This window comes from Apus apus, chromosome 2, assembly GCF_020740795.1.
Source record: "Apus apus isolate bApuApu2 chromosome 2, bApuApu2.pri.cur, whole genome shotgun sequence".
In the NCBI taxonomy this organism is placed as follows: Eukaryota; Metazoa; Chordata; class Aves; order Apodiformes; family Apodidae; genus Apus; species Apus apus.
In genome coordinates this window covers 25,898,300-25,924,072 of record NC_067283.1, presented here as the reverse complement: position 1 = coordinate 25,924,072, position 25,773 = coordinate 25,898,300, and the positions used below count along the sequence as shown (strand labels likewise).

At 39.0% G+C, this 25,773-nt stretch overlaps 1 protein-coding gene across 3 annotated transcripts in view; it reads left to right on the top strand.

The window, feature by feature from the left end:
- Window positions 1–25,773, top strand: part of SLC25A13 (solute carrier family 25 member 13) — a 100,718-nt gene that overhangs the window by 22,315 nt on the left and 52,630 nt on the right. For all 3 annotated transcript variants that reach the window (XM_051609500.1, XM_051609499.1, XM_051609502.1), the window contains 2 exons: window positions 3,161–3,303; window positions 9,836–9,951. In XM_051609500.1, the coding sequence (XP_051465460.1) occupies window positions 3,161–3,303; window positions 9,836–9,951 (259 nt within the window). The remainder of the gene's footprint in view (window positions 1–3,160; window positions 3,304–9,835; window positions 9,952–25,773) is intronic.

Genomic DNA, 25,773 nt, shown 5'->3' with positions numbered 1-25,773 from the left:
CTCTCTCCAGCATCATGCCCCACTCTCCGTGCACTTCTTGGCATGTTTTTCATTATCTCTGAGCTATTATTAACAATATGTGTAGGTGTCACTATGTATATTGCCAGTATTTATAGTTTTATCATATACTGACAGTATTTATAGCTATGAAATCAGATTTTCAGTTAAGAAATCCAAGATTTAACTTAGCAAGTCCTGGAACTTTATCTGCCAGGAAGGAAAAAAACTTGAAAAAGAATTGGATAATGGGATTTTCAGAGGCTAATGCTTGAAGAGAAGGAGCGAGGCAGCAGAAAAGACAGACAGGGAGTAGACTGCTGACCTAAGAAGGCAGTAGCATTGAGGAAGGGTGTAAACATGGTAGAGAGAAGCCTGGTCCCTTCTGCAGAATGAGGCAGTGCTGTGGTGGTGAGGAAGGTTTGGTTGGTTTGCTCAGAATAGTAGAAGTTGTTTCCGACCTGCCTGTGGGTATTCACCTCACTTGTGTTTCTGAAGAATGCAGCTCCCTCAGCTTGCCATTTTGATGGATTGAATGTGGCATGATTGACCACACTAAATACTACCTCCATCTCCTTTTTCATCCTTTTCTGTTTCCTCTTCCACTTAAAGAAGAGGTCTCAGTAAGCAGAGTAATGAAGTATGAGTTGAACAATTTGTGGAGTGTGATACAGAAATTGTCATGCCGCTTACTACTGAGAACAAAAAAGGACAAATGAATGTGGTATGTTGTTTTGTGCTTTACAAATAAGTGATGACCAGAGTGTTAATTAAGCTGCTTCAGACAATTTTAAGTGGTGAGGCCAGTACAGTTTCTTCTGCAGACTGTGGGATCTTAGCTTATAAAGTATCTTGACAGCCATTCTTTCTGCTTCAGTGAAGAATTAAAAAATATTATTCCCAGGCAGTGATGGTAGCCACTGTATAGAAATAAGTATGAAGTCATCAGCTTAAGTAGAGTTGATTACAGTCAACTTTCAGCGTTTTTAATACATTGACCCCTCAGTAAAATGTTTTCAAATCTTATTTAAAATGGGGTTTAACTGGTTAATACTTTACTATCAAAAATGTATGGAAATAAGTTACCGAAAAGCCATTAAGTACTATTGTATAATATCAAAATCTCTGTGGGTATAATTGCCAAAGTGAGAAAAAATACAATTGTAAAAACCATTTTTTTAATGTCTCTCCTCCAAAACCAGTAGAATTGATGTTTTTCTCTTTTTGTTATGATAATTTCCAAGAGTAGCTCTACTTTGTTTAAGTCTTCTACCATAACCCCTAAGAGATTAGATTTTAGTCAAAGTGATCAAACTGACATTTTCCAAGGTCATTTTCTATATGTAGTATAGAGTATGTGATTGGATTTCAAATACACTTGAATAAATCACAGTGACAAGAAACAGAGGGACACTGAAACCTTATGCTGTTTGCTCTTATTGAGTGCCCTAGTAGGGGGTTAGCCTGGAGGAAAAAAAATGAAATCTAGAAGCATAGGCTATCTGATTTATTAGATTTGTTTCTCGATAGCAGCTGTGTTAAAAGTTTTTGAGGCTGGGATGCTGAATGATTCTGTCTCCCTGCAAATGATTACATTGAAATCAATTGATCTGCTAGTTCTTATAAAAGTATACAATTGAAAATTCCTTGCAATGCATCAACCCGAAGCTTGTGTTATGAACAGTGTCTATTGAAACACCAATCCTTAAATGCTAACTGATAGAGATGCCAAGGCAAGTTACGTGTTGTATGGGCTTGCTTTTCTGAAGCCTTGTTTCATGAAGATATTGCTGTACCTGAAGACTGCATTTATATAGCACTAGAATAAAATAATCTGGTTACTGTTACACTTTGGCATCCCTCTGAGAGTTGGATGCCTACAGCAGGTATAACGCTACTCTGCAGATACCAGCGTGGCCCTGTGGAATGAAAACTGGCAGTTTCCTTCCCTGAACAGAAGCATAGCAATGTGAAACAAAACATGTGGCTTTGAAGTGTGCTACAAAATAGCAACAGGCATCTAATTTGTTTATTACTTTGTGTTTCTAATGCACTATGGAGAGCTGCAACAATGTTTATCTTTATACCTTAAAAAAAGAATATGATTAACAGTTGCTTTTCTCTTCTCAGTGCACCTTTCTTATCCGAGACTAACCTATTTCCCGTAAAGCTAACATGTTTCTGAACATATTGCCTAGTATTTCTTTTCCTCCTAATTATTGTCCTAATCCTTTTTCTTTCCTTGAAAAATGTTTTTAGGGTTGATTTAAAGTTTATCCTTCTACAGATAAGGGGAATTTAAACTTTGAGGGATGACTGAAGAATCAGAGTAAAGGTGGTAACAAAGGCAATTCTATCTATCTATTTATTTATGTAATATCTTCAGAATATATTAACATGTTAATAGAGGCTTCCCATGGGAGCAAATATGCTTGAGTCTGTCAGTTGCTGTTTCTGGAGTAATATGCCAGTAAGTGCTATAAAGCAGGAGTACTGTATGTCAGTGGTGTTTAGTAAGGTCTTGGATTCCTTTTCTTGTTTCTGCAGTATGTGGAAGTGTCCAAGTTCTTGCTTTCTCTTACATTTTTTTTTACAAATGCTTGTTTTCTGGCCTTCTTTCAGCAGTTCAACAAAGGAGGGTTATCTGTAGGTTTTCCTTTACTTATAGACCAGCTGTAGCTGAAAGTGATGTGGTGGAGTTCCTCCAGAACAGCACCCCCAGGTGGACACTCCTGTGGGATCATCTGCTCTACTAGCACTGTAAAGTCATTTCACAGATGTAAACTTACCTGCTCATCCCGAAGGAGTAATTTCAGATTAATAAAATACGCTGGAGTATCCTGTTGCTGTTCTGGTTTCAGTGGGTTGGAGGTGCCACATTCATGGTTGCACGTGTGCTTCTTGTTCAACTTAAAAAAAAAAAACAAAACAAAAAACACAAAAAAACCCACATTCTGTACTGGAATATTAACTCTTTCCACACTACCATGGAGAAATTGTTCACATGCTAAACAAATAATTTTGTATCTGCCATTCTTCTGGCTGGGGAGCCAGCCTTCAGCTGGTTGAGTAGCTCTTTACTTACTCTGCTATGTTTCAGTTTAGGAGCAAATACCTGGAGAAGGATGTATTTGGAGCACTAAACATTGTATTCATTTAACAGTATGCAAGTGTGGAGAAGAATGGCGAATTCTTCATGTCTCCAAATGACTTTGTCACACGGTACCTGAAGATAATTGGAGACGGTTTGCCGAATACAAACACTGTGCAGCTCCTTGCAGGTGTGGTGGATCAGACAAAAGATGGGTAAGTGGTTTTTGGTATTTGTTTTGTCTTTTTCTTTTTATGTTGTTCATTTAAAAAATATGGAACCATCCTTTCAAAGCACTCTGATCCCTGAAGGGTAGTGGAGTTTGGTTTTGGTTTTTGCTTTTTCTTCTGCAGATGCATATGGGAATACACCATCTTTTAAGTGGATAATGTAGAAACAGTGCCTTGGGCTGCATATACCCTTTATCTCAGCAAACCATTTTCTGTCTACTATGTATTTTTAATTCATTGAAAGTTTCATGTTAGTTGTCTGGCTCCCCTAACTTCCTCTTCCCTTTCGTTCCATGAGTCTTTCTGTCTGTTTACTCTATGTATTTGTCACAAACACATGCAAGTAGCAATCCAAAATAACTTTAGATCATGTAGGAAGAGATGGTAGAAAACAGTGCCCCTGGTTTGTTTTACCGTGGCACTGTTAAACGATTTTGCCACTGTTTTTTTCCCTTAAGTGGCAGTAGTAGCAGCTAGTGGTATTTAGGGAGCCACTCTGCAATCTTGGGAAGACAGCAGTGAAGTTCGTTGCACATGGTTTGTGTTTGAAAGGCTGTCTTTGCCAATAGGCAAGATTAGCTACCCCTCCATCTTCCTCCCCCATTCTTTAATGAAATCCTAGCATTTGCTTTTGGTACTTGCCCAGGCAAGCTGTTTTTTTATCCATATGCATGCATTTTTTGAACCCTGCCTTTAAAGTATCTTTGGAGAAACTTTAGAATAATTAGCTATGGACTTAAAGTCTGTAGTTGTGTCATTTTTAGAAACCAGAAAACTTCAGGCATGACTCATATCAGTGGTTGCAGAGCCTAGAATATGAGATAAATAAAGCTTGACTAGAGAATGCAGGCTTCCTAGGGAACAAATGCATGCAAAACTGAGAACTCCTGCAGTAGTTTCTGTGCTCTCTTTTCTGCTCAGCCAGCCTTGTCTGTCTGACAGCTGGACACCTTACATCTTGCAGCCAAGTTAATGTGATGACTATTATCCCTGCTAAAAGAATTCTATAAAAGGTTATATTGGTAATGTTGGCATGATGGCAGCAAGAAAATGGTGGCTTCAGATAGCATTTGACTTGAAACATTTAACGTTTCTCAGATTTCTTCCCTTGGTTTGCTGTCTGCAAAAGCGGCATTTTCCAGATTGCGTGGCTTCAAATCCATTTTGTAGTAAGAAGACTGAGAGTATAATCCATACCTTTGATTTGGATCTCCCTCACAAGCAGAATCTGGTGTTAGGGACAGCAAAATATAAAACTGTAGCCTATGTGAACCTGTTGACAAGTAGGGATTTAATAACTTGGCATGATCTTGCAGTTTTGCGGTGTAGTATTGAGGCCTCTAATTGCCACTTTCTGCTGTGGGTAGGGACTGTTTCTGCAGTTCAGACTGGGCAGTGACAGAGGACTGCGTGTTCCTAACATGTCTTTGGAGAGTCCCTTCTGGTATTCAGGCTATCTTCTTGTTTAGCTGTTATACTAATATGTGAAAGAATTAAGAAAATGAGTAGCATTCATCTCTCTCTAACCTGCCTTGTACCATTTCTGCCATGTGGCTGGGCATTAGTACCTTGTTCTACTGGTGTATAAACTAATTCACAGAGTGATCATCTGAAGCAAAGGTCACATGGTTTTTGGTTCCTGGAATGAAATCCCTTAGGGAGGGCAGTGAGACCTGTTGGTCTTCTATTTAATTCTTCCCAGCTTGGTAGTACACAGCTCTGAGTTTTAAAGTGAAGTACAAAATTTCTGTTGTTAGTGTTATTTTTTAATAGGCTGGCTGTCCGATAATTCATCGTTATTATAGTATAAGATAGAAGGTAGCTTGCAAGAGCAATGACACGTTGATTTTGTTACAGTATTAGGCTTTAAGTAGTGAGATTCTTAAAATACTGCTGTGTTGTTCCCAGAAACTTTTTATTGACTGTTTTGCATCCTGGTTTTGATCTGAAGAAGCATCTGTTCTACATGATTGCAGCGAAAGGGTCTGAGCTCAAAATCACCAAGCTTGTTCCTAGCTCTTTAAAAAATGTTTTTTAACTTTTTCTGATTTTAGTAAGAAGTTAGGTATAGGTAGTGAGTATAAACAATGGTAAAGTCTAAGATGGGTAAGTCACACGGGAAAGGCAGAAAGTAGAAGAGCTTCTGACTCGCAGGCTGAGTAAATAGACGGGCAAAGAGCTTATTACACCAGAACTGAAGAAGTCTTGCATGTGAAGTGTAAAGAACAGTAGCTCTTATGTAGAATCTCACTGGTTGCTGTGGACAAAATTTCTCATGTAGCTGTAGCACAATTCCTGAATTGCTAAAGATTAAGGATTTGAGGGTATCTACAGGAGTTCCTGGTGATGTGACAAAGGTATGAGGCTGCTTAAGGTAGTCTCTGGTGTTCAGTGAATATCTGTTGCCATGGGAGCAAGTTTTGCCTCCATCTTAACTCTGGGCGTAGGGTTATTTGGAGGCAGGTTTTCCTTCTGTTCTCTTATGAAGGCCTCTTTTTGAGGTTTCTTATAAGAAAAGGAAATACTTCTCTTGCCACTGCCCAGAGAAGCCTTTCAAAGTAGTTGATCAGTAATAACAAAGAATTTTTTTAAAAGTCTTATGTTGTGTGGCTGTAGTTTTATGAAATGGATTAAGAGACTCAGCCTAAGGTTCCTAGCCTTAAGGTACTCATTCCTAATTTTAGTTGAAAAAAAAAAGTTAATTTGGCTTCAGCTGGATAAGAAACTCGCCCAAAACACAGTGGCTTTCTCAAGGACTATCAGCAACAGGGTGGCATTTTCCATCCTGCCTGCTGTAACAAATTGTTTTTCAGTCTTTTGTTGTACTTTTAAATGCTTGTCTAGCAAAATAAGTATTTACTGCACATCTCTGTTTAGACTGCAGTAACTAACACTTTACTGAGAAATACTGTGTGCTTTATTTTTAGAAAGGACAAACTATTCAAAAATAATACTTGGAAATGCCAGCATTTTCTGTTATTATTGGATATAAATTTATCCTCTAATGCACCAATTTACACTATACTTAGTTTACCTAGGTTGCAGCATAAAATAATAGATGTAGCTTCAATTTGTGTCCCATTATGTTATCATGTTTAAATTGCTGATACAGTAAAAATATGTGCATTGATTTCTGAAGAAACCTCTTCATCCTTGCATTTGTATGTATTATTACAATGGGTAATGGCTTTTTTTTCTTTGCATGGCTATGTGTGGACTTGATCTGGTGTGAATGCATCATGTCAGTGCAGTATACCATGGGTGTTAGCACCAAAAAAATCAGCAAGAAATAGGTGAGAGAGTAGTAAATAGTGGTCTTGATGTCCCACACCCAGTTGTTGTGTTTGGACTGTAGTTCTTGTGTGTGGATTTTTTTTAAATGCCAGGTTTTTAATCTTCCTGGATAAATTGTGAAGTGTTGGCACTGTTAATGAGGACATGAAGGTGAAGGAAGACTTTGACCAGCTGGGTAGGATATCTCTAAGACCAAAGTAAAATTTTGTAGATGTTTCAGTTTCCTCTCTTGGCACTGTTAAAATCATTGGGTTTTTTCTGCTTTTGTAACATAAATGAGCACTGGTTTAGTGAGATGAAACAACTCTTAAGTGGTATATTGAAGTCCATGTTAATACGTGCTGTTTAATGACACCTAATGATGTTCAGTGAAGGGTTATTCTAAACCGAAAAGAGTGATGCTAAACCGGAGAGAAAATGTGTTACCCAGGCAACTACCCTTGTGCAGTATAGAGAAGTGAGCATATGGCTATGTAGTACAGATTATTTCAGCATCTTTAAGCATTAAGAATCACACGTGTAATTGACTGAAAAATTACAGCTCAGTTACTGTATTGTATGGTCATAATAGAAGTAAATGAATACGTCATTGTTGTTAGAATAGATCTGTTGGGAATCACTAGCAGGCTAGTCTACTTAGGGAGCAAAAATACAATAAGAAGAAAATAGCTGGTTTAATTAACATGTAAAAACTGGGTTAATTTGAATTCAGCTGGCACAGCAGATATTAATGTCTCTTCTTTAATAGTCTGGCTAGAACCACACAATTTGTACACTTTTAATCTTCCTAGTAGTGTGGGTAATTATTTTTAAAATTGATATGGGGTTACTTTAAGCATCTATCTCTGACTTATTAGGGGGGTTTTATTATTTGCAAGTACTGACAAAGAATGCTTCTACCAGTATAAAATCTTATAACAGTGTTAATACGTGAAGTTTTAATCAGATCCAGGCCTAATAACACAGAATATGTTCTTAGCATGCTGCTGGGGTTCTGCTGAGATAGGTGCTGTATTTCTTTCACTGTTTGTGCTGGGATCTGTTGGTAAGGACATATGCTGGCTGTTGTTTCACACAAGAAGTGGCTTTATCAAAAAGGTGTTGGCATATATATTACATTTTTCATTCTAAACAATCCTATTCTAGAGTCTGTTTGCCTGCTGTCTATCTTGTTCTGTGTGTGGGCTTTATAAGGTTTGAGACAGAAGAATTCAGTGCTTTTTATCTGTTTGCTGTTGTGGAAGTTGTCAGGTATGTAACCATAATAGTGGATAATAATGAGCTTTTATAAATAGTCACATAGTAACAATACATACGCATTAATGCAAAACTAAATAGCTTGTGATACATTAGCTTAAAATTTAAGAAATGTTGCTTTTAATTTATTTTTTTTTTCTTAAGTAGAACAGATGGAAGTTTTCTTCTGTTTAAAGACTGAGTGTCTGTGTTCTCTGCCCAGCAGTGGGGTGTACCGAGGGCTCCTGATAAGTTTAACATGAATGTCTCAATGGCCTGCCCATGTGCTAACGTGCATATGTGTAGCAAGTCACTGGCTTCTTTGCCAGTAAAGCTAAAGGCATGCTTAAATGTTGGCTGGCATCCTCAGTTGTGAGTTTAATATTAAGAATACCTGAGGAGTTTCTTTTTATTTATTTCTCACGCTACATAATAACCTGTCGTGGCAAGTTCCCAGAGCTAATTACTTGTTAGACTATTTCTGACTCTACATATGCTTTCTTTTACTTTTATTTAGTGCATATATATCAAGGAAGGTAAAGCAGAGCAGTTTTTTGGCATTCTCTGTGCCATGTTTTTTTTTTATATATCCTCTTTTGATCCTCTTTTCATGTTTTCATGTTCTTCGTGGAAATCAGCTTCCGTTACCCTGTGGAAGTTTGGCTGCTGAAGTGCAGCAAGCACACTTTGTGTGACTTGAAATTAACTCCCTTAAGATAGAGTGACTGGTAATTGCAGTAAAGTCTTAGATTGTCATAACTTGATGGAATGACTGTCTTTTCCAACCTATTTAAACACTTTGTTCTTCACTGTTACTGCATGCTGAATGGAAGTTTTTGTTGTACTGGCTGCAGTGTCATTTTGAGTCAAAGTCCTAAGGATACAGTTAGTTTCTAATAAAAAATTAAAATTAATAGTTTGGTTTTGCGTGTGTTTCTAGACATTTGTTGCACTGAATTTTGAGCTTCTTCTATAAAATAAATCTTGGTTTTCCAGCCACTACCATGTAAATCCATTAAAGCTACACACTCACTACACTGACACAAAGCAGCCTCCAGAGAGTGCAATCTTAAACTTCCCAGATTGCCAGGAGGCCCTGCAGCTACACATTTGAAGATGGTTTTAAACTGTACATCCTAGACATTAAAGAAGTAGCAAAACAAAATAATGGTTGGCCTTTGCCTCTTTGAGAATAGGAGTTTGATCTCCATTTGAACTCCTGGGTGTGACTCAGAGAAATTGGAACTGCTCAAGGTCCTTTCTGTATCAAGTCTACAGCAGGAAACAATGCCAAGTTGTCTAATTATGTATTTCTGCTTATTAACTAACTTAAGGAAGGGCACCTCTGCTTTTATCTGTGCTCTGTTACTATTGCTCACGAATTGGGAACCTGGCTGTAATGATGAATTTGAATAAACTGCTCTTGGGCTGAGGAAGAACGTGCAGACTACTGCTTGAAATTTGTGACTCAACACGCAGGACTGGAGGGCTGCAATGGATGACTAATAAGTTGCTAGCAAACAGATAATACATTCTGATCGGTTCCTTCTGAAGTGAGTGGCAGCATGTAGGTCTTGGATTTGCTTTCCAAAAGCCTTAAGTACTGAGTCTTGAGGGAAGTTACTCATGTATTTATGGGCTCTGTCTTGCCAGAGGGGGGAGGGGAGGCTCCCCCAGAGGACAGTTCAGCTATACATTAAATCTGAGGTGAGCAGCCATGGTGAGTGCTTTGCTTATTTTATGTTCTGTTGTGACTTGATGAGAGGAATAGCTTGTTGTTCAACAAAGTAATTTCCATCTAGTGATACGAAGGGCTCCTGACAGCATTTGTGATAGTGTGTGTTAGGATAAATTTGAATCCGTATTGATAACATTTTGTACATGTTTTGATTGTGATCTTATTTCTTGTATAATTTATGTTATATTGTGTTTCAGTTTTCTGCAAGCAGGTGGTTTAATAGCTCTTGCTTTTTCCTTCATCCCTTAGGTTGATATCCTTTCAAGAGTTTGTGGCATTTGAATCAGTCCTGTGTGCTCCCGATGCATTGTTCATAGTAGCCTTTCAGCTGTTTGACAAGACTGGCAAAGGAGAAGTTACTTTTGGTAAGACTGTTCTTGAACATACACTCTGAATTAAAAAATCCCTGCTTACGCTAAACTCAGTTACACCTTCTGTTATGATAGGATACACAGTGATCGCTAGTGGAATTACACTAGTGCCAAGCAACTTTAAGGCTGAGGTTTTTTCATCCATTACATGGGCACAATAGGTAATCAATGTTATGGTCTTCTTCCTGATTTTCTCTAGAGAACTGGTCACTTCTCTTTTTCTCTTCCCCAGCGTGCTTGTGCAGGTCTTCAGAACAGCAGGGAGAGGTGACTCTAGGAAATGATTGTAAAACCGCAAGAAAGTTGCCAGAAGACTTGGGTGAATGTTGAGTCTGAAATTACCCTGAATTATTTTTTGTTTATATTGGCTATATTTCAAGCTGGCTTCCTTTAAGGCTTAAAACTTTCTTATGTGAGATTTTATGGTAATAAAACCATTATTACCCACCCCTCAAACCCCCGAAAATTCAGCTGTGCATTGGAGGTGTGGTGTCTGCACTGACAACATGAGAAATACTCAGTTTAAAACTTGGTTATGGGGATGATCTATTTCTAGATACCATAGAGACAGCTTCTGGTATCTGCAGGACTATCTGCTACCTGCCTAATGATAAGGGCCATTGTGTCTGTAAGTAGGATTCAGAAATTAGTGGTTTTGAATAACTTAAGACATTGAGCTAGCACTTCAAAAATTGTGGGATATTTGTTGCTCTAAGTACCTGCACTAGATAAATGTGCTTTATCTAATCTGCTGTATTTGAACATGGTTAACCATATGTCTCTATTTTTATTAATTGGTTGTTAAACAGTTTTAAGTAAAAGTGAAGTTGGATGTCATTGAATCTTTGTCTTTCTGAAATGTATGGTTCTTGTCCTTTGTCTTCTGCTAGCATTCCCCACACATGTTTTATGCTCAGTTTAAAAAGCCCTTCCCTTTCCATTTGAACTGACAAGATCCTATTACCATTGCATGAAGCATCATTGTGTTCTTTCTACCATCTCCAAAAATCTGTATTTGAAGTTGCAGCTGGTGGGAAGACTTGTTGTCTCTTCTTCTGTCTATTTTGTTTTTTCATTATTTTGATTGTCTGTTGAGATTGTGAAAGATGTGCTTTTTGTGTGCAATATTACATGTTAGAAAAGCTTTTTAAAAATTATTGTGGATTTGAAAGAATTTCAGGAAAACGTTCTGCTGATCATAACCTTGATGAAGGAAGTATTTTGTGCCTAACAGTCTTGTGTGTGTATGGACAGAGAGGCAACGAGAGGCAGCATGCTTTTGAATCAGGAGGGCACGCATATTTTGCAGAGGTTTTGTTCCAGTGCTGAAAAAACAGGGTTCCTGGAATGCCTGTGATGTGCAGGTCTTGTCTTCATCAGAGCCCCTGGTTGCTTGGAGCGCTTGTTAATAATCTAGGAAGAACTGTAGTCGTTTGATCTGAATGCTGAATCAGTCCAACTTAACTTTTGAACTCTTGGCATTCTTGTCCGTATTTTTCCTGCTGGCAAAGACTTCCCTTAGGATTTGACACAGTGAGTCAAGGGATTTGTTTGGCATTTGAAGTCCACTCAAGTCCTTCTGGTGATGAGAGAAACTTCTATGCCAGGCTGTGTTTAAGGTATTTGAAAGAGAAGACATGCCAACATTGGCAGAACCTCAGATAGATTTTTTTTAAATTCCTTTTTCTCCCCCTTTGAAAGCGTAAGTGCATTTGTAACTTCTGTATAGTAAGTACCTTGTGGCTACCACCCCAGAAAACGCCTGTAGTGGGGAGGATATGAGAGCTGTCTCAGTACTGTGCATTCTCAGCAGAAGCAGTTGACCTTTAGACAAACCTAGTTTCTCTTTTCTCTCATAAAAATTAAAAGCTTTCCCCCCATTATGAAAAAAAAAAACAAAACCCTAATATTTTCCACAAATCAATTATTACAATACTATCCTGTAACTTTGCCATTCAATGCCTCAGTCATCCGTCTTTGAGGTTAATTATAAGATCTTTTTCCACTGGCTTGAATGAGAGTGGGATCAAGTCCTTATCAAGGTTAGGAGACTTAAATAGGGGTTTTGTATACAGTGGAATTACAGTGTGAAAGGAATGGGAGAAAAGGGAAAGGATCATTTTTCACTATGCTGCTGCTAAGTGTGGTATCTCAAGGATCCCATTATAAGTCTGTACCTCTTTTTATTGTTGTAAAGAAGCAGCGTGGCTTATCTGTGCTGTCATTGTTTTTCTGTATAGTGAGGTAGTGGTATAAATATTTTAGCATATATCAGGACTAATACAGAGCTTCCCAGTTGTGAACTTCACATTTTCTACTAAGCAAATAATCCAAATCTTATTCTTTTACAGATGCATTTAGCTTGGCATCTTTGCAAAACGAATGATGGGCTTTGTGTCAATGAGCTTTTACACTGAATGCCACATCCAGGCCATAGATATTTAGAGAAATTTTCTGGGTAAAGAAGTTCCAATATTTAATACTTCATGCTTACTTTTCTTGAAAAATGCTGCACTCTTTAGTTTCTGGCTTGGAAGTGCCTTTGCATTTAAGCCGTATGTTGGCATCTCCACAATTTAAAATGTTTCATTTCTTTCAAGTTAGAGGTTAACTGTACCTGGTTCTTTGACAGAGATAGCATCTATTTAAAAGACCTGATCCACAAGCAGTGTGTGTATGGGGTGGGGGTGTGGGAAGTATTTCTAGGTTATTGCTTTTTGGGGAGAATGAAATGACTGCTAATAAATTAGTGGGCAGTGGCTGCCTGAGACCAAACCTGGCTGTTGCATCATGGTGTAGATTTATCTGCTGCTGAAGTGTCAAAGCTTTGACAGTTTGCAAGGAGTTAAACCTCTCAGCAGGAAAGTGGGAGGAAGTTTAGCTGGCTTTTAAATTTGAGGCAAAGAGCAAACCATTGCTTCTTACTGTTGAGTGTTGACAGGCACATAAAAGCTGATAATGTAAGTCCAGGGGTTTAAGAGACTTAGTAGAGTTGCTTTTTTGTTGTATGACTGTATTTTAATACCTCATTAAAGAAGCAGAGCCCTTTGAAATTCTTTACTAGATGGCATTAAAGCAAAGGCGAGATGGTTGGGTAAAAATGTCAGTGTTTAAAAACTAAGTCATCTTAACCTCAATCTCTAATTTCAGGTGAATAAATGAAGTTATGGGACTTAAAAGTTCTGTGCTGTGAAGTACACAGTGGTGATATCAAAGGGCTGGAACTTTCCTTTTCTTATACCACCCTAGAGAAGGGCAAAATAAATGTCCATCTTGGTTTTTCTCTCAGAGAAAGGAAAGGCAGAAAAAAAGATGAGATTGCCCAAGTCTCTGCTGCCAACCGACATTGAACCTGGCTTTGAAGATTTTAGTTCTGATTTGTTTTAAAGTAGAAGTTCCCACCAGAGAGAAATTTTTGCTCTTATGCTTAATTAAATGTAGCTGTGGCATAGTGTGTGTTTTTCTGGTTTTGGCATTGTTTGGTTTTGGTTTTTTTTAGAGGTCCTCTGATTCAACCTGAAGCTGTTTCAAAATGGATGCTGTGCTGATCTGTTTTGAGAAATATGAGCGTGCAGTAAAACAAATCATTCCTTTAATTAAAAAAAGATGGAGAAGGAAAACAAGAATGTCCCAAACCCAGCAAAAATGCCAAGGGAATGGGGTACTCAAACCCCAAGTTTTTGCTTGTTTAGCATAACAGCTGCAGAATCAAGCAATGTATTTCGCTTTTGTCTCAAAACAAAACTTTATTTACATGTGGACATCATCTATTGTGGGTCTCTGATTCTGTTATTAATTACAGAATCATAGACTCGTTTTGGTTGGAAAAGGCCTTTAGATCATGAAGACCAAAATGACAGTACAGTTCTTATTTAGATAAACACATTAAGACTACATTTTACTAAGCACTCCTATTTTCTTAAATGATACATTTGTTGCCTGAATGCTGTTAGTAAACTTCCTAAAAGCACACAGCTCTTAATAAAGGTTTAAATAGCTATACAGCTATTGTGAGGAGCTTCAGAGTTTTTCCTCTTGTGATAATGCTCTGATACTTTTTCAGTAGCAAAGACTTATCACAGGAGTCTGACTATTGTTTTCCTGACCAAAGGATTAGATTCAGACTGTGTGATCTAGTTCTTGCTTTTGCTACAGATTATTTATTTGATGACTTGCCCTGTGTGAGTGGGTGATGCTTATGGGATCTGTAATTCTTTCTTTTCTCGCACAACAGCTTGCTCAGTGATGCCCAGCCTAGTACACTCAGTACCATGTAAGGCAGTGAAAACCTAAATCTGAACTACAAAATAAATTGTTGAAGTTATAAGCTTTGATCATGTTGCAGTTTGGGCCTAACAGGACAACAAAGAACCAGCCACGTGGCTGCTCACTCAACTGCCCCCCTCACACACATGCTAGGATGTGGAGGACAAAAACCAACTAGAAGTTTGGGGGTCAAGACAAGGACAAGGAGGGTCCTTCACCAGTTAGTCTTGGGCAAAACAGACTCAACTTGGGGAAAAATAATAATTTAATTTACCACTAATCTAATGCACACAGGACACAAACAACACAAAGAATGGGGCTTACATATGTTGCCCCCACCCTTCCCTTCTTCCTGGACTCGAATTACTTTGTTCCCGGTTTCTCTCCTTACTTCCCCCAAGTGGCACAAGAGGACAGGGGATGGGGTTTAGAGTCAGTTCACAGGCTGGTTGTTCTTGCCACTCCTTCCTCCTCAGGGAGAAAGATTCCTCCCAGTCTTCCCTTGTTCCCCATGAGGTCTCTCCCATGGGAGAGAGTCCTTCCTTGAGTTGCAATCAGAGGATGCTCCACCGTGTTTCTTTTCCATGAATGCAGTGGGACAGCCTGCTATCTCACCGTGAGGCTGTAGAGGAACTTCTGCTCAGGCACCTCATTCCCCCTTCTTCCTCGCCAACCTCGGGATCTCCACTGTGGCACTGCTGTCACCTCTCTAGTTGCTCTTTCTGCTCAGGTCTTATATCAGTTCTTTCATATATTAATTGTGGAGGTGCATCTGTTGTCTCTCTTAGGGCTTAGCCTTGGCCACCTTAGCTGGGGGGAGCTTTTAGTAGCTTCTTACACGAGCCACCCCTAGGGCCCCTCCCCTGCTACCAAAAAGCCCACCAAACCAAACCAGCACAGATCACTTGATAAATTCCAATATTCAGTATTTCTCAGTGAAATTTCCATTAGTAGTTCAAATTGGTTAGAACCGAGTGTAGCTAGTGATGTGTTATCTTACACCTACTCACTGAAACATTTGCTGGTTTATAAATGGCAGCTGCCTAGAAATGGTGATCGCAATGGCAACATTTCAAATGCAAATTTGCTTCGATTCTGACATTTTTTGTTGTTTGTACTGGATTTTGCACAAATAATGGCTGGATTTAATGGAGAGAGGATGTAAAGTAGACTTGGTAGTATATTTATTTTCTTCAAGGCAATTTTTGAAATCTTATTAAATTTTTTTAATACTATTTTCAGCGAATTTCTTTTCTAGACATATGTCAACTTGGCAAGTGTGGGGTTTTTTTTGTTTGTTTTGTTTTTTTCTTTTAACTCAAACGTTATGTAACCAAGCAGATTTTCATCAAGGCATCTTAAATAAAACAAAGACTGCTTAGGCACTAAGTAAACCAGTAGTTCTAAATACTAGAAGAAGCTCCATCCTTTTTCACATTTGAGTTTTCTGAATAATCCAGAAGTGAATTTTGGTGTTTTGGTTTGTCTTTGTTGCTGGTTTTGTTTTGTCTTTTTTTTTTCTTTTTAAATCAAAGTTGCCTACTGGCAAACATCAGGGTGAACACTGAGCATATCTCTTGTTAATTACCAAAACCCAAGGAATTATCATAGAATTTTCAAACAGTTCAGGTTGAAAGGAACTGTCTTTGAACTAGCCATCTGGTAAAGTTTTTAAATATTTCTGGGGATGGAGACTCTGAAGGCTCCCTGAGCAATGAGCTTCAAGTGTTCAACCACTGTTACAGTGAAAAATAATTTCCTCATGCCAGTTGGGATTGTCTATGTCCCACCTTGCATCCATTGCCTCTTTTCCTTGCATTGTGCATTTCTGTCTTCCTTCCACCCTCTGCTGGGTAGCTGTAGACAGCAATGAGATCCTCCTGTATCCCACCCTTCTCCAGGCTGAGAAAACTCCATACCATCAGCCTCTCCATGCATGCCATGTGCATCAACCCCTGACTACCTTTATATGGAGAAAATAGAAGTATTATTTTATTTTAGTTAGCCAGGTTATGCTGTTTACCTTGGTGGAAGTGATCGGGTATCTGGTTTTTTTTATATATTTTTCTTCTTCAGGGCAAAAGTGGTAAATTTAGTTTAATGCCCTCAAGGAGGCTTAGTGCTTTCCAAACCTGTGGTCTTTGGGCCCTGGCAGTTTGTTGCTTACTTCTAAAGGAGGCCAGGAAAGGTAATAAAGATATGTAAGACTCTTGCCAGTAAATTGAAATTATGGATATCCACAGCTCAAGTAAAAATACTTTTAAAGGGTTGCATATTGGAAAAATGTTGAAAACCTTTTCTGTAAGCCAATTATGTAATATTTCATGTATAAATACATATTATTTCCCCTAACATCCAAGGAGGACAGAAGAAGCAGACAAACGTCCAGAGTCGTAGCGGCTGAGAGTGATGGTGCTTTTGGAAAGAGCCAGTTTAGCAGAGGTAGCAGAAGCAATCACCTATCAAAAACTAGTGCGAAACTGAACTGGACAGTGTATGGATAAATCACGAGGAAGTGATCATAGTTTTAAGACTAGTTTTTAGCCTGTGACTGCCTCTGAGGGCGCTAGTGCTCAACTGGGGCTGTGGCAATACAATCTCTTTTCTGTCTGGAGATCTGCTATTCACTTTATGAGGGCAGCCCAACAGCCATTGAAAGCTTTTGCTTTCCATTGATGGGCTCCAGATATTAATATGTTAACTGGAGATGAAAAGCCATTGTGAAGGCACCCGTTTTTTTATGTATGTGGAGCTTTATGGCACTTCTTTAAATGATCAGTATGTATTGCAAAAAGATGCACCCTGATTTTTGGAATTTTTTTAATGTCTTATGAGTGGTATTTTCTAAGGAACTGAATGAGGAACCAATGTCAGATTGGCATGTGTGTATGGTATGGTATCCTGTCAGAGATCAGAAGAACTACTCAGAAGCTGTTCCAGTTCAGTGGGTCAAAATTCCACTTTTTATGAAAGGCTAACTGTAGATTTGCACAATTTACTATAATGGCTCCAATTTTAAAAGATAGAGGTAACAGAGAGCACTTCTAGTTGGTGGGATAATTCAAGAATGCTACATGCTCAGATGGCTAAAATATTTTGCGTTCTGCTACTTCATGCTACTTTAAAAAAATAGGTGTGAAATAGGTGGGAAAAAGCCAATTTGAGAGTAAATTTCAATTGTATGAGGTCACTCTTTGGTTAAATTTAAGCTGAAGATTTCCCATCTTTCATACAGCTGTATATTCTGTTGGGAAAAAAAAAAAGCTCAACAGGATTACTTGGCAGCATATGAGTAGAAACCAGAAGCTACCACACCAAAAAGATATTTAAACTATGGCAGCAGCAGGTTAAGCAATTTAAGCTTGATTTTTATTTTTTTTCCCCCCATCTCTTTTTGCCTTGGAATTACAGATTAGAAGGTAAAAACTTCGGCAGGCCCTGAGAGCTAGGGAAGTGGTTTGTTATTACAAATTTTAATATGGAATTTCAAGTAGCAAAATACACATACTTTTGCAGTCTCTGTAATTTAGTTTTCTAAATTGAAAAATCTGCTGTTACCTAGTAGTTAGTGACTATTTTTTCCAACATTTGAAATGCAGGACCTGATTTGATAAGCTGATAAAAGAAAACAAAACTGATAATATCTTGGAAGTGCTCAAAGTGAAAATTACAGTTTAGGTTTGGGGATAGATAGTTAGACATTTTAATTGAACTAAAATAGTTTTATACTAATACAGTACTGTTGTGGGAGTACATTTTGTGATGCATTCAAAATTGAAGTATTTAAGTGGAGGAAAATGTATGTTAATGCTTTGCAAGAAAGTGATTTTTTTTTGTATACCATCTATCTAAGCAAAATAGCTGTTAAAGAAATAGATCTTTCAAGTCTGTATTGGAGAGTAAAATTTAAAGTTTTGCATAATTTCTTTGAGCCAGGCATTTGCTTTTTATTGTTTTGGTTGGTATATTAAACTACTGTAAGAAACAATCATGTGAATTCTGAAGTAAGTAGTGTATTCCTGGACAACTACAGTGAAGTCAGCCCCTGCCAGTGTAAAGGAAGGTGTTGAGTCAATCTCAGTTCTGAAAGTGCTGTATTTTTAACATCTCCATGATAGGGGATAACTGAAATGAGTCCAGATGATTATTTTGGTTACTCACATGGAAGCGGGGGCATTGAATTTGATATGACAGCTTTGGTTACACAAAGCAACACTGGCTTATGTTAAGCAGCAGGACCCCCTAGTTGTCCATTGCAATTCAGCACTAGTCCACAGCTGGACTAGTTCAACATTGCTAAATTGAATAAAATTACCATTTTTATTATTTGAATTTAATGTTGTCTTTGGGGCTTTTCTCTGATTTTGGAGTAACTAGTCCTATTAAAAAATAAGCTGCCACTTACGCATGAGCACACACAATTATCAAAAGAAGTGACTTGAGGTGGTTTTAGGTGTTTATGTGCAGGTGTATATGTGCAGCCACATTTTTCAGGTGCATGTGAAACTGATCTTAGTTTAAATGTATCGGGTGCACTAATGGAGGGTTTTGCACTCTTTTGAGTGAACCTGTTTTAAAATACTGGCACTACCACATGATGGAGTGCAGATAAATTGCACTGACCTGAGCTGCTATCTTTTTTCAAATCAGACCCTCCCCTGGCTTCTTGAGTCATGTAATACAATCCTGTTATCTTCAAATTATGTGCTCTGTGTAATCTTCAGTTTGAGTGTTCTACCAGATACCTTCCTAGTAATACTTTAAGAAGGAATGAACCTTTCTTATTTTTGTATTTAGAACTGCAGAATAGGTTGCGGTCCATGTTTTGCAAGGAATTAAGAGGCAGTGAACATACAGCATTAGTGCATTACTTCAGGGCTTCTAACCTAGAGAAGGTGCTGTGACAGCCCTTTCTGCTCTACTGCTTTGTTGAGGGAAGTTCAAGGTATGAATACCTTTCCATTGCAATCCTTAGTAATCAAGTAATTAATGTGTTAGTTTACAGCATGGTCGCTATAATCTCCTTTGCTCCTCATATTTGAGAGGTCATGGGGGTCTGGTGAGGTTCCTGCTCATTGGAAAAAAGGTAACATAGCCCCTATTTTTAAAAAGGGGAGAAAGGAAGACCCAGGGAACTACAGGCCAGTCAATCTCACCTCTGTGCCTGGCAAGATCATGAAACAGATCCTCCTGGAAAATCTGCTAAGACACGTGGAAAATAAGGAGGTGACTGATGGCAGCGAACATGGCTTCGCTCAGAGCAAATCATGCCTGTCCAATTTGGTGGCCTTCTATGACAAGGCTACAGAGATGGTGGATAATGGAAGAGCAATTGATGTCATCTGCATGGATTTGTGCAAGGCATTTGACATGTGATATCCTGGTCTCCAAACTGACAAGACATGGATTTGGCAGATGGACCACTCAGTGGATAAGTAATTGGCTGGATGACCATGCCCAGAGAGTTGTGGTCAATGCTTCAGTGTCCAAATGGAGGCAGGTGATGAGTGGTGTTCCTCAGGGGTCAATATTGGGACCAGTGCTGTTCAACATCGTTGTTGGAGACATGGACAGTGAGACTGAGTGTATCCTCAGTAAGTTTGCTGATGATACCAAGCTCTGTGGCATGGTTGACACCCTAGAGGGAAGGGGTGCCATCCAGAGGGACCTTGAGAGGCTGGAGAGGTGGGCCAGTGCCAACCTCATGAAGTTCAACAAGGCCAAGTACAGGGTCGTGCACCTGAGTCGGCACAATCCCAGGCACAAATACGGGCTGGGGGAAGAATGGCTGGAGAGCAGTCCTGAGGAGAAGGACTTGGGGGTAGTAGTTGATGAGAAGCTCGACGTGAGCCACCAGTGTGTGCTGGAGCCCAGAGAGCAACTGCATCCTGGGCTGCATCAAAAGTAGTGTGGCCAGCAGGACCGGGGAGGTGATTCTGCCCTTCTGCTCTACTCTGCTCTGGTGAGACCCCAGCTGGAATACTGTGTAGAGCTCTGGAGCCATCATCACAGGAAAGACATGCAGCTGTTGGAGAGGGTCCAGAGAAGGGGCACAAAGATGATCAAAGGGCTGGAGCACCTCTGCTGTGAATACAGGCTGAAAGAGTTGGGGCTGTTCAGCCTGGAGAAGAGAAGGCTCCGGGGAGACCTTATAGCAGCCTTCCAGTACCTGAAGGGGCTACAGGAAAGCTGGGGAGGGACTTTTCACCAGAGTGGGCAGTGATAGGACAAGGGGTAACAGTTTTGAACTGAAAGAGTGTAGATTTAGGTTAGATATAAGGAAGAAATTCTTCAGCATGAGGGTAATAAGGCACTAGAATAGGTTGCCTAGGAAGGTTGTGGAAGGCTCCTCCCAGGAGGTGTTTAAGGCCAGGTTAGATGATGCTTTGTGCATTGTGGTCTAGTGTTGAGGTGTCCCTGCTTATAGCAGGGAGATTGGAACTTGATGGTCTCTAAGGTCTCTTCCAACTCAAACCATTCTATGATTGTATGATTGTAACCCTTTTCCTTGACAAAGCAGCAGAGACATCAAGAGGTGATTGTAGCACTTTTTTCTTCCAGAGTGCAGCACCTCATCTAGGTGCATAGGGATAAATGGACAACCAAGCCAAGTACTTGGACTACTCATCATTCCACACCTTACCTGATGAGATGTGATGTGAATGTATGTTTCCCAAATAAAAAGTTATCATTATAATCCTAGTGCCAGGCTGTAGAGGGATGGAAATAAACTCTTCAAGTTGCTGTGTATTTGAAATTCACAACAGCAAATAAATAAAACCAAACAAAAAAAACCCCAAAATCCAGACCAAATAAGCCAACCCAAACCTTGGATAAGCCTGAAGAATGCCAGTAGAACAAGATAATGCAAAATATTATTACTTGAACATTCTGAACATTAATACATGCATGTCTCTGTACACATGGGCTTTTGCATAAGTTTATTATACTTTTTCTGTGGTCAGAAGCAGCAAGGGGTGCAGTCCCACACTGCATGGGCAAGGACAGCAGAGCAGATCTGGTGGTGATGACTGGGATCAGCTGACAGTCAAATGAACACCAGACATGTCTGCAAGGGTGAGACAGGTCACCAAAGTGCACAGGCAGGTGCAGGCGTCCCTGCAGAATGGCTCAAAACAGTAAGGGCCAAGGACGTGAGATAATGCTTTTCCTACCTTTTTCTCCCACAGCTCTTTACATCTACCCTAATACACATGGTCATAGGTGGGACATTGTGAAGAGGTTATAGAACCTGTTGGTGCACTTAGGGTCATGAAGATATGGAAAAATGTAGAGTTGTGTCAAATCATCAATGAGTATCCATTGTAAAGCTTGTGGAAATCATTCTGGTCTCATCTCCACTGGGCTTTAGGTCAGGCCTTGCTTGGCAAGGTGGTAGGGGTTACTAGTCACTATAGTGAAACAGCTACTCTTACCAGTATTTGACCAGCTGGGCTTCTTTCTTTGCCTTTTCTTCTTTCTAGGATTTATTTTAAATGACTTTTAAAAAACCACATTTTTAATTACAGTAATTTAAAAGAGACTGTTTCCAAATGCACAGACGGAAGTGTTTAACCATTAACAAAACATAATTTTATTAAGGTATCACCTTTTGTCTGAACAGAATGACAAGGACTTGCTTACTCAGGCTTAAAAGTCCTTATCTCTCTATATTAAAATATCTATTCCACACTTTTTGAATTAATTTTGCTTTATTTAATACATGTTGTAGCTATAATGCTCATATGTTCCTCTTTGGGGCCTTAAATATGATGGATTTATTTTAATGTCTTTTCAAATTTGTCTTTTTCCTCTTTGCAGAAGGTAGCCTGTGTTCTCTACAGAAGTTGCTATTACCATTGTTATCAGGGTAAATCTTATTTTTTAAGATTAAGGCCCAAGGTTTTGGTACAGATTTTCTATGCCATGCACAAATTGCTTAAATGCGTAAAGATGTAATGTACATCGTGTATAAAATGCAGATAGCATATAACTTAGATAAAATGAAGCCAATTGTGGCACCTTTTCTACAGAAATGTTGCAGCTATTTTGTAAGGGGAGTGGGATTTTTGTAGATGATCACAGATTTTTTTCTAGCAGTGTGTTGAGATAGTATTAACTTCGTTGAACTGAACAAAGACTCTGCATGAAGCATTTAGGTACTTGTGCAAATAAACAGTTTGAAACAACTTTTAAATTTAATACATCAGCTATTTATGTGCTGTAGCCTGTAAAGATTTTAGTAGATTGTGCTGTCAAGTGATTAGATGTGCAATTTGTTCTCCCAATAAACTTGATTAATGCATAGAAGGAGCTGAGGATTTCTGAGTTCTTTTTTAAAATGTGAGATACAGTGGGAGAGTGACTTTCAGTTTGCTCCTTTTCACATTTCAAAATGGATAATTTTCAGTTGGGGAATTTGGCAGTCTCTCGTGTGTCATGAGGCTCTGTGTTTATTCCAAAGCACAATTAATTTATTTCTAGTTACAATTCTTTCCACAGTATGGAAATGTGAATGCAGTATACTTGTTTGTACAGTTAGCATTTCAGCATAGATAACAGTACACTGGAGAGAAGAAAGTCCCCAGGACCCAAAGGACCCTCCCATTATAAACCAGCAGGCAGTTCACCTGGAGGGAAAACAGAATGTCTTTTTTGTACAGTGATCAGAAACCAATGCCAAGGCATCTATTCTTTAATTAGAGGCAACATGGAGAAAAACAACTATTTATTATAGATCTTTGTAACTTATTTTGAAATTGAGTTTCAGAGTGTAGGTTTTTTTTAAGATTGACATAAATGACAGCATGGATGGTTAAACAGGAATACTTAAAATCTTTTCTTTCAAACCGTTACTTGTTTTGCTTTCCAACAGCTCTGGTTCAAACAGTGCAAATACAGAAATGGTTATATCTTGCTAGCTTTTGATCTTGTCCTTTTTTACAGTTCCAGATGGTGTAGCACTGACATCTTGTTTTTTTAAAAACTAAAACATAGTGTTTTAATATGGAATTAGAAGCTTCAGTTTATCAGTTATTTTGATTAAATACCAGTTTAAAATCAAGTCACAGTTACCCAGAGAGGTCATGAAACCTCCATCGTTAGAGATACTCGAACTTCAGGTGATCATGGACCTGAGCAACCTGATCTGGTTGGGCTTGCTTTGACAGGAGGTTGAACTAGATGACATCCAGATATCCTTTTAATCATAAATTGTTTTGTGACTTTCTGTGAAACAGGTTCCTTTAAAAAAAGTTCTAAAAAGCAAAACAACCTCTGGCTACTGAAGGACATTGCTGCTCTTCACTGTGTTTAGTTCAGCAACTTGTGTGTAGCCATGGAACTTCAGCTGCAGGTTTAAGGTGAAATTACATTTTAAAATTGTCCAATTTTTATTTTGATACGGGACCTAGATGATTAGGAGAAGATATTGTTAGAGCTGAACAAAACCTTGGAGTGGTTTCTGGTATGTAATTGGATACATTTTGATGATTAAATCATAGGCTACAAGATTTGTCCACGGAACACAAATGGTCTTCCATATCTGCATCAGGCAGTCTGACTACAGATAAGACTTGAGTCAGTGACAGCGTCATGGGTAAATGGGTGATGAGACTAGTAAGGAAAGAGGAAAAATGCTGCCCACTGAGCATATGTAGGAGGTTAAGAACCATAAATAGTTGTGAAAAAGAAGTACAGGGTATGTGTAAGCAGGCAGTGGTAAACAGGATACCATGTCTCATGCCATCGAGGAATCAGCAGAAGCAGAGTAGGTAATCTTCCGGTCATCTACCTGCACTGTTTAAACCAACGTGCACCCTGTCAGAAAAGTACCTGGTATTCTTTGCTAAGACATACTGACTTAAATATACAGTATGATTTTGAAAAGATCAACTAGGGTAGGGAGTTCTCTTGCTGTTGTGCTAAATACCTACACTAACGTGGTAGTCTTTGTGTTCCAAGTTATAGCAGAAATTAAGTGTACATCGTTTTGGACTGTTTGGAAGGATATTTGTACTTCTCTGAAATTCCAAGGTATGCATGTAGGCTTTAATCTCTATAATAGACAAGGGAATGCAAATACCCTGCATATATACTGTATTCTTAGCTGGCTTGCTGAGGTTCTAAATTCCATTGCTGTGAGTTCTTTTGCCATTTACAATGCCAATAATTAAACGTTATATTTAGTCTGAAATTACCATTGTTTTCACTTCTTGATTTTCTTGGGCTGGAATTTTTCTTTTGGGCCACAACTAAGGAAGGTTTACAAGGCACAGAGCTGGGGGAACAAAATTCATTGTTTCTTCAAGATACCTAATGTATGGTAACTAATTAAAATAAATCTACAGTAGCATAATCAGAGGACATTCTGTAACTTTCATATGTTAACAAGTTGAAGTTAAGACTGTAAGGAACCTGGCCCATCAAAAGGAATTTAAGACTGCTTTTATAGTAGCTAAGATTTTCCCATCTCTTACCTTGCATCAAATAAGAAAGTTCCTAATCAAGTTCCTAATTTCATCCAAATAATATCCATGTCTTGCTCTGGGGAAATTCAGAAGATGAGATGGGAGAGAAAGAGGAAGCAGATGAGCATCTGGTTTCTGTGCAAGAAATGGGTACTGTAGCTGTTGTGGGAGTATTTTCCTCTGGAAGAGCAGAGTGTTTGCTACCATGAAGAGACAGCCTTCATTTCCTCTTTTTTGCAGACAGTACAGTCTGTCTTCATGCTGGTTCCTTTCATAAGAGTGGTAGGGAAGGAGATCTTGCAGAAAGCAGGAACTTACATAGAGGTGATCTCCAATTGCATCTGGCAAGGTGCCTTAAGCTATGTCAGTAGGAAGCATCCTAAATAAAAGACATTCAGTAGAGGGGACAGGACCTCACCCCGAACCGATTGGCTTTCCTTCCTGTTGCCCTGAGAGCAGAATTTTGCTCCTTGAGAATGCTGGCAGGCAAGATCCAAGCTGGCTGTGGTGGAGCTTAAAGACAAGAATGAACAATACTGTCCTGGGGGCACTGTCTGACATTGCTTGGAGAAAATTCTCATAAGACATTAGGACTTGAAGTTCTGAATTTTAAGAATTCGAGGTTAACTGGGGCCAGTCTTTCTCTTCCTAAGATAAATTGAACTTGCTCTTTCACCGCTGATTCCCTGGGATTGGTGAGTGGGTGGTGTGTTTTTAAAGATGAAACTACTGACTGTTGAGGGATGGGAATATGAACAGCCCACATGCTTTAGAACAAGCTGTCCTTCTTTGTACCACCAGCTGCAGTGCTTTTGGTCTGTGCAGCAGGACACCTGTCCCTTTCACCTCCTTGGGACCATTTTTCCTGTGTCTTAATCCTACATTCACTGAACACTTTCTGACATCATCATGGCTTTCAGCCATCCCATGCCACTCTCACGTTTTTTCTGCTTCCTTACCTGAAAGTGGGAATTTCACCCTGGCTGGTTTTCCCCAGGTCAGCAGCACCACTGTGCCTGGCTGGCATGGGCTGAAGCAGAAGCCAGAACTCAACCTGCGCAGGAGACCTCACGGCTCCAAG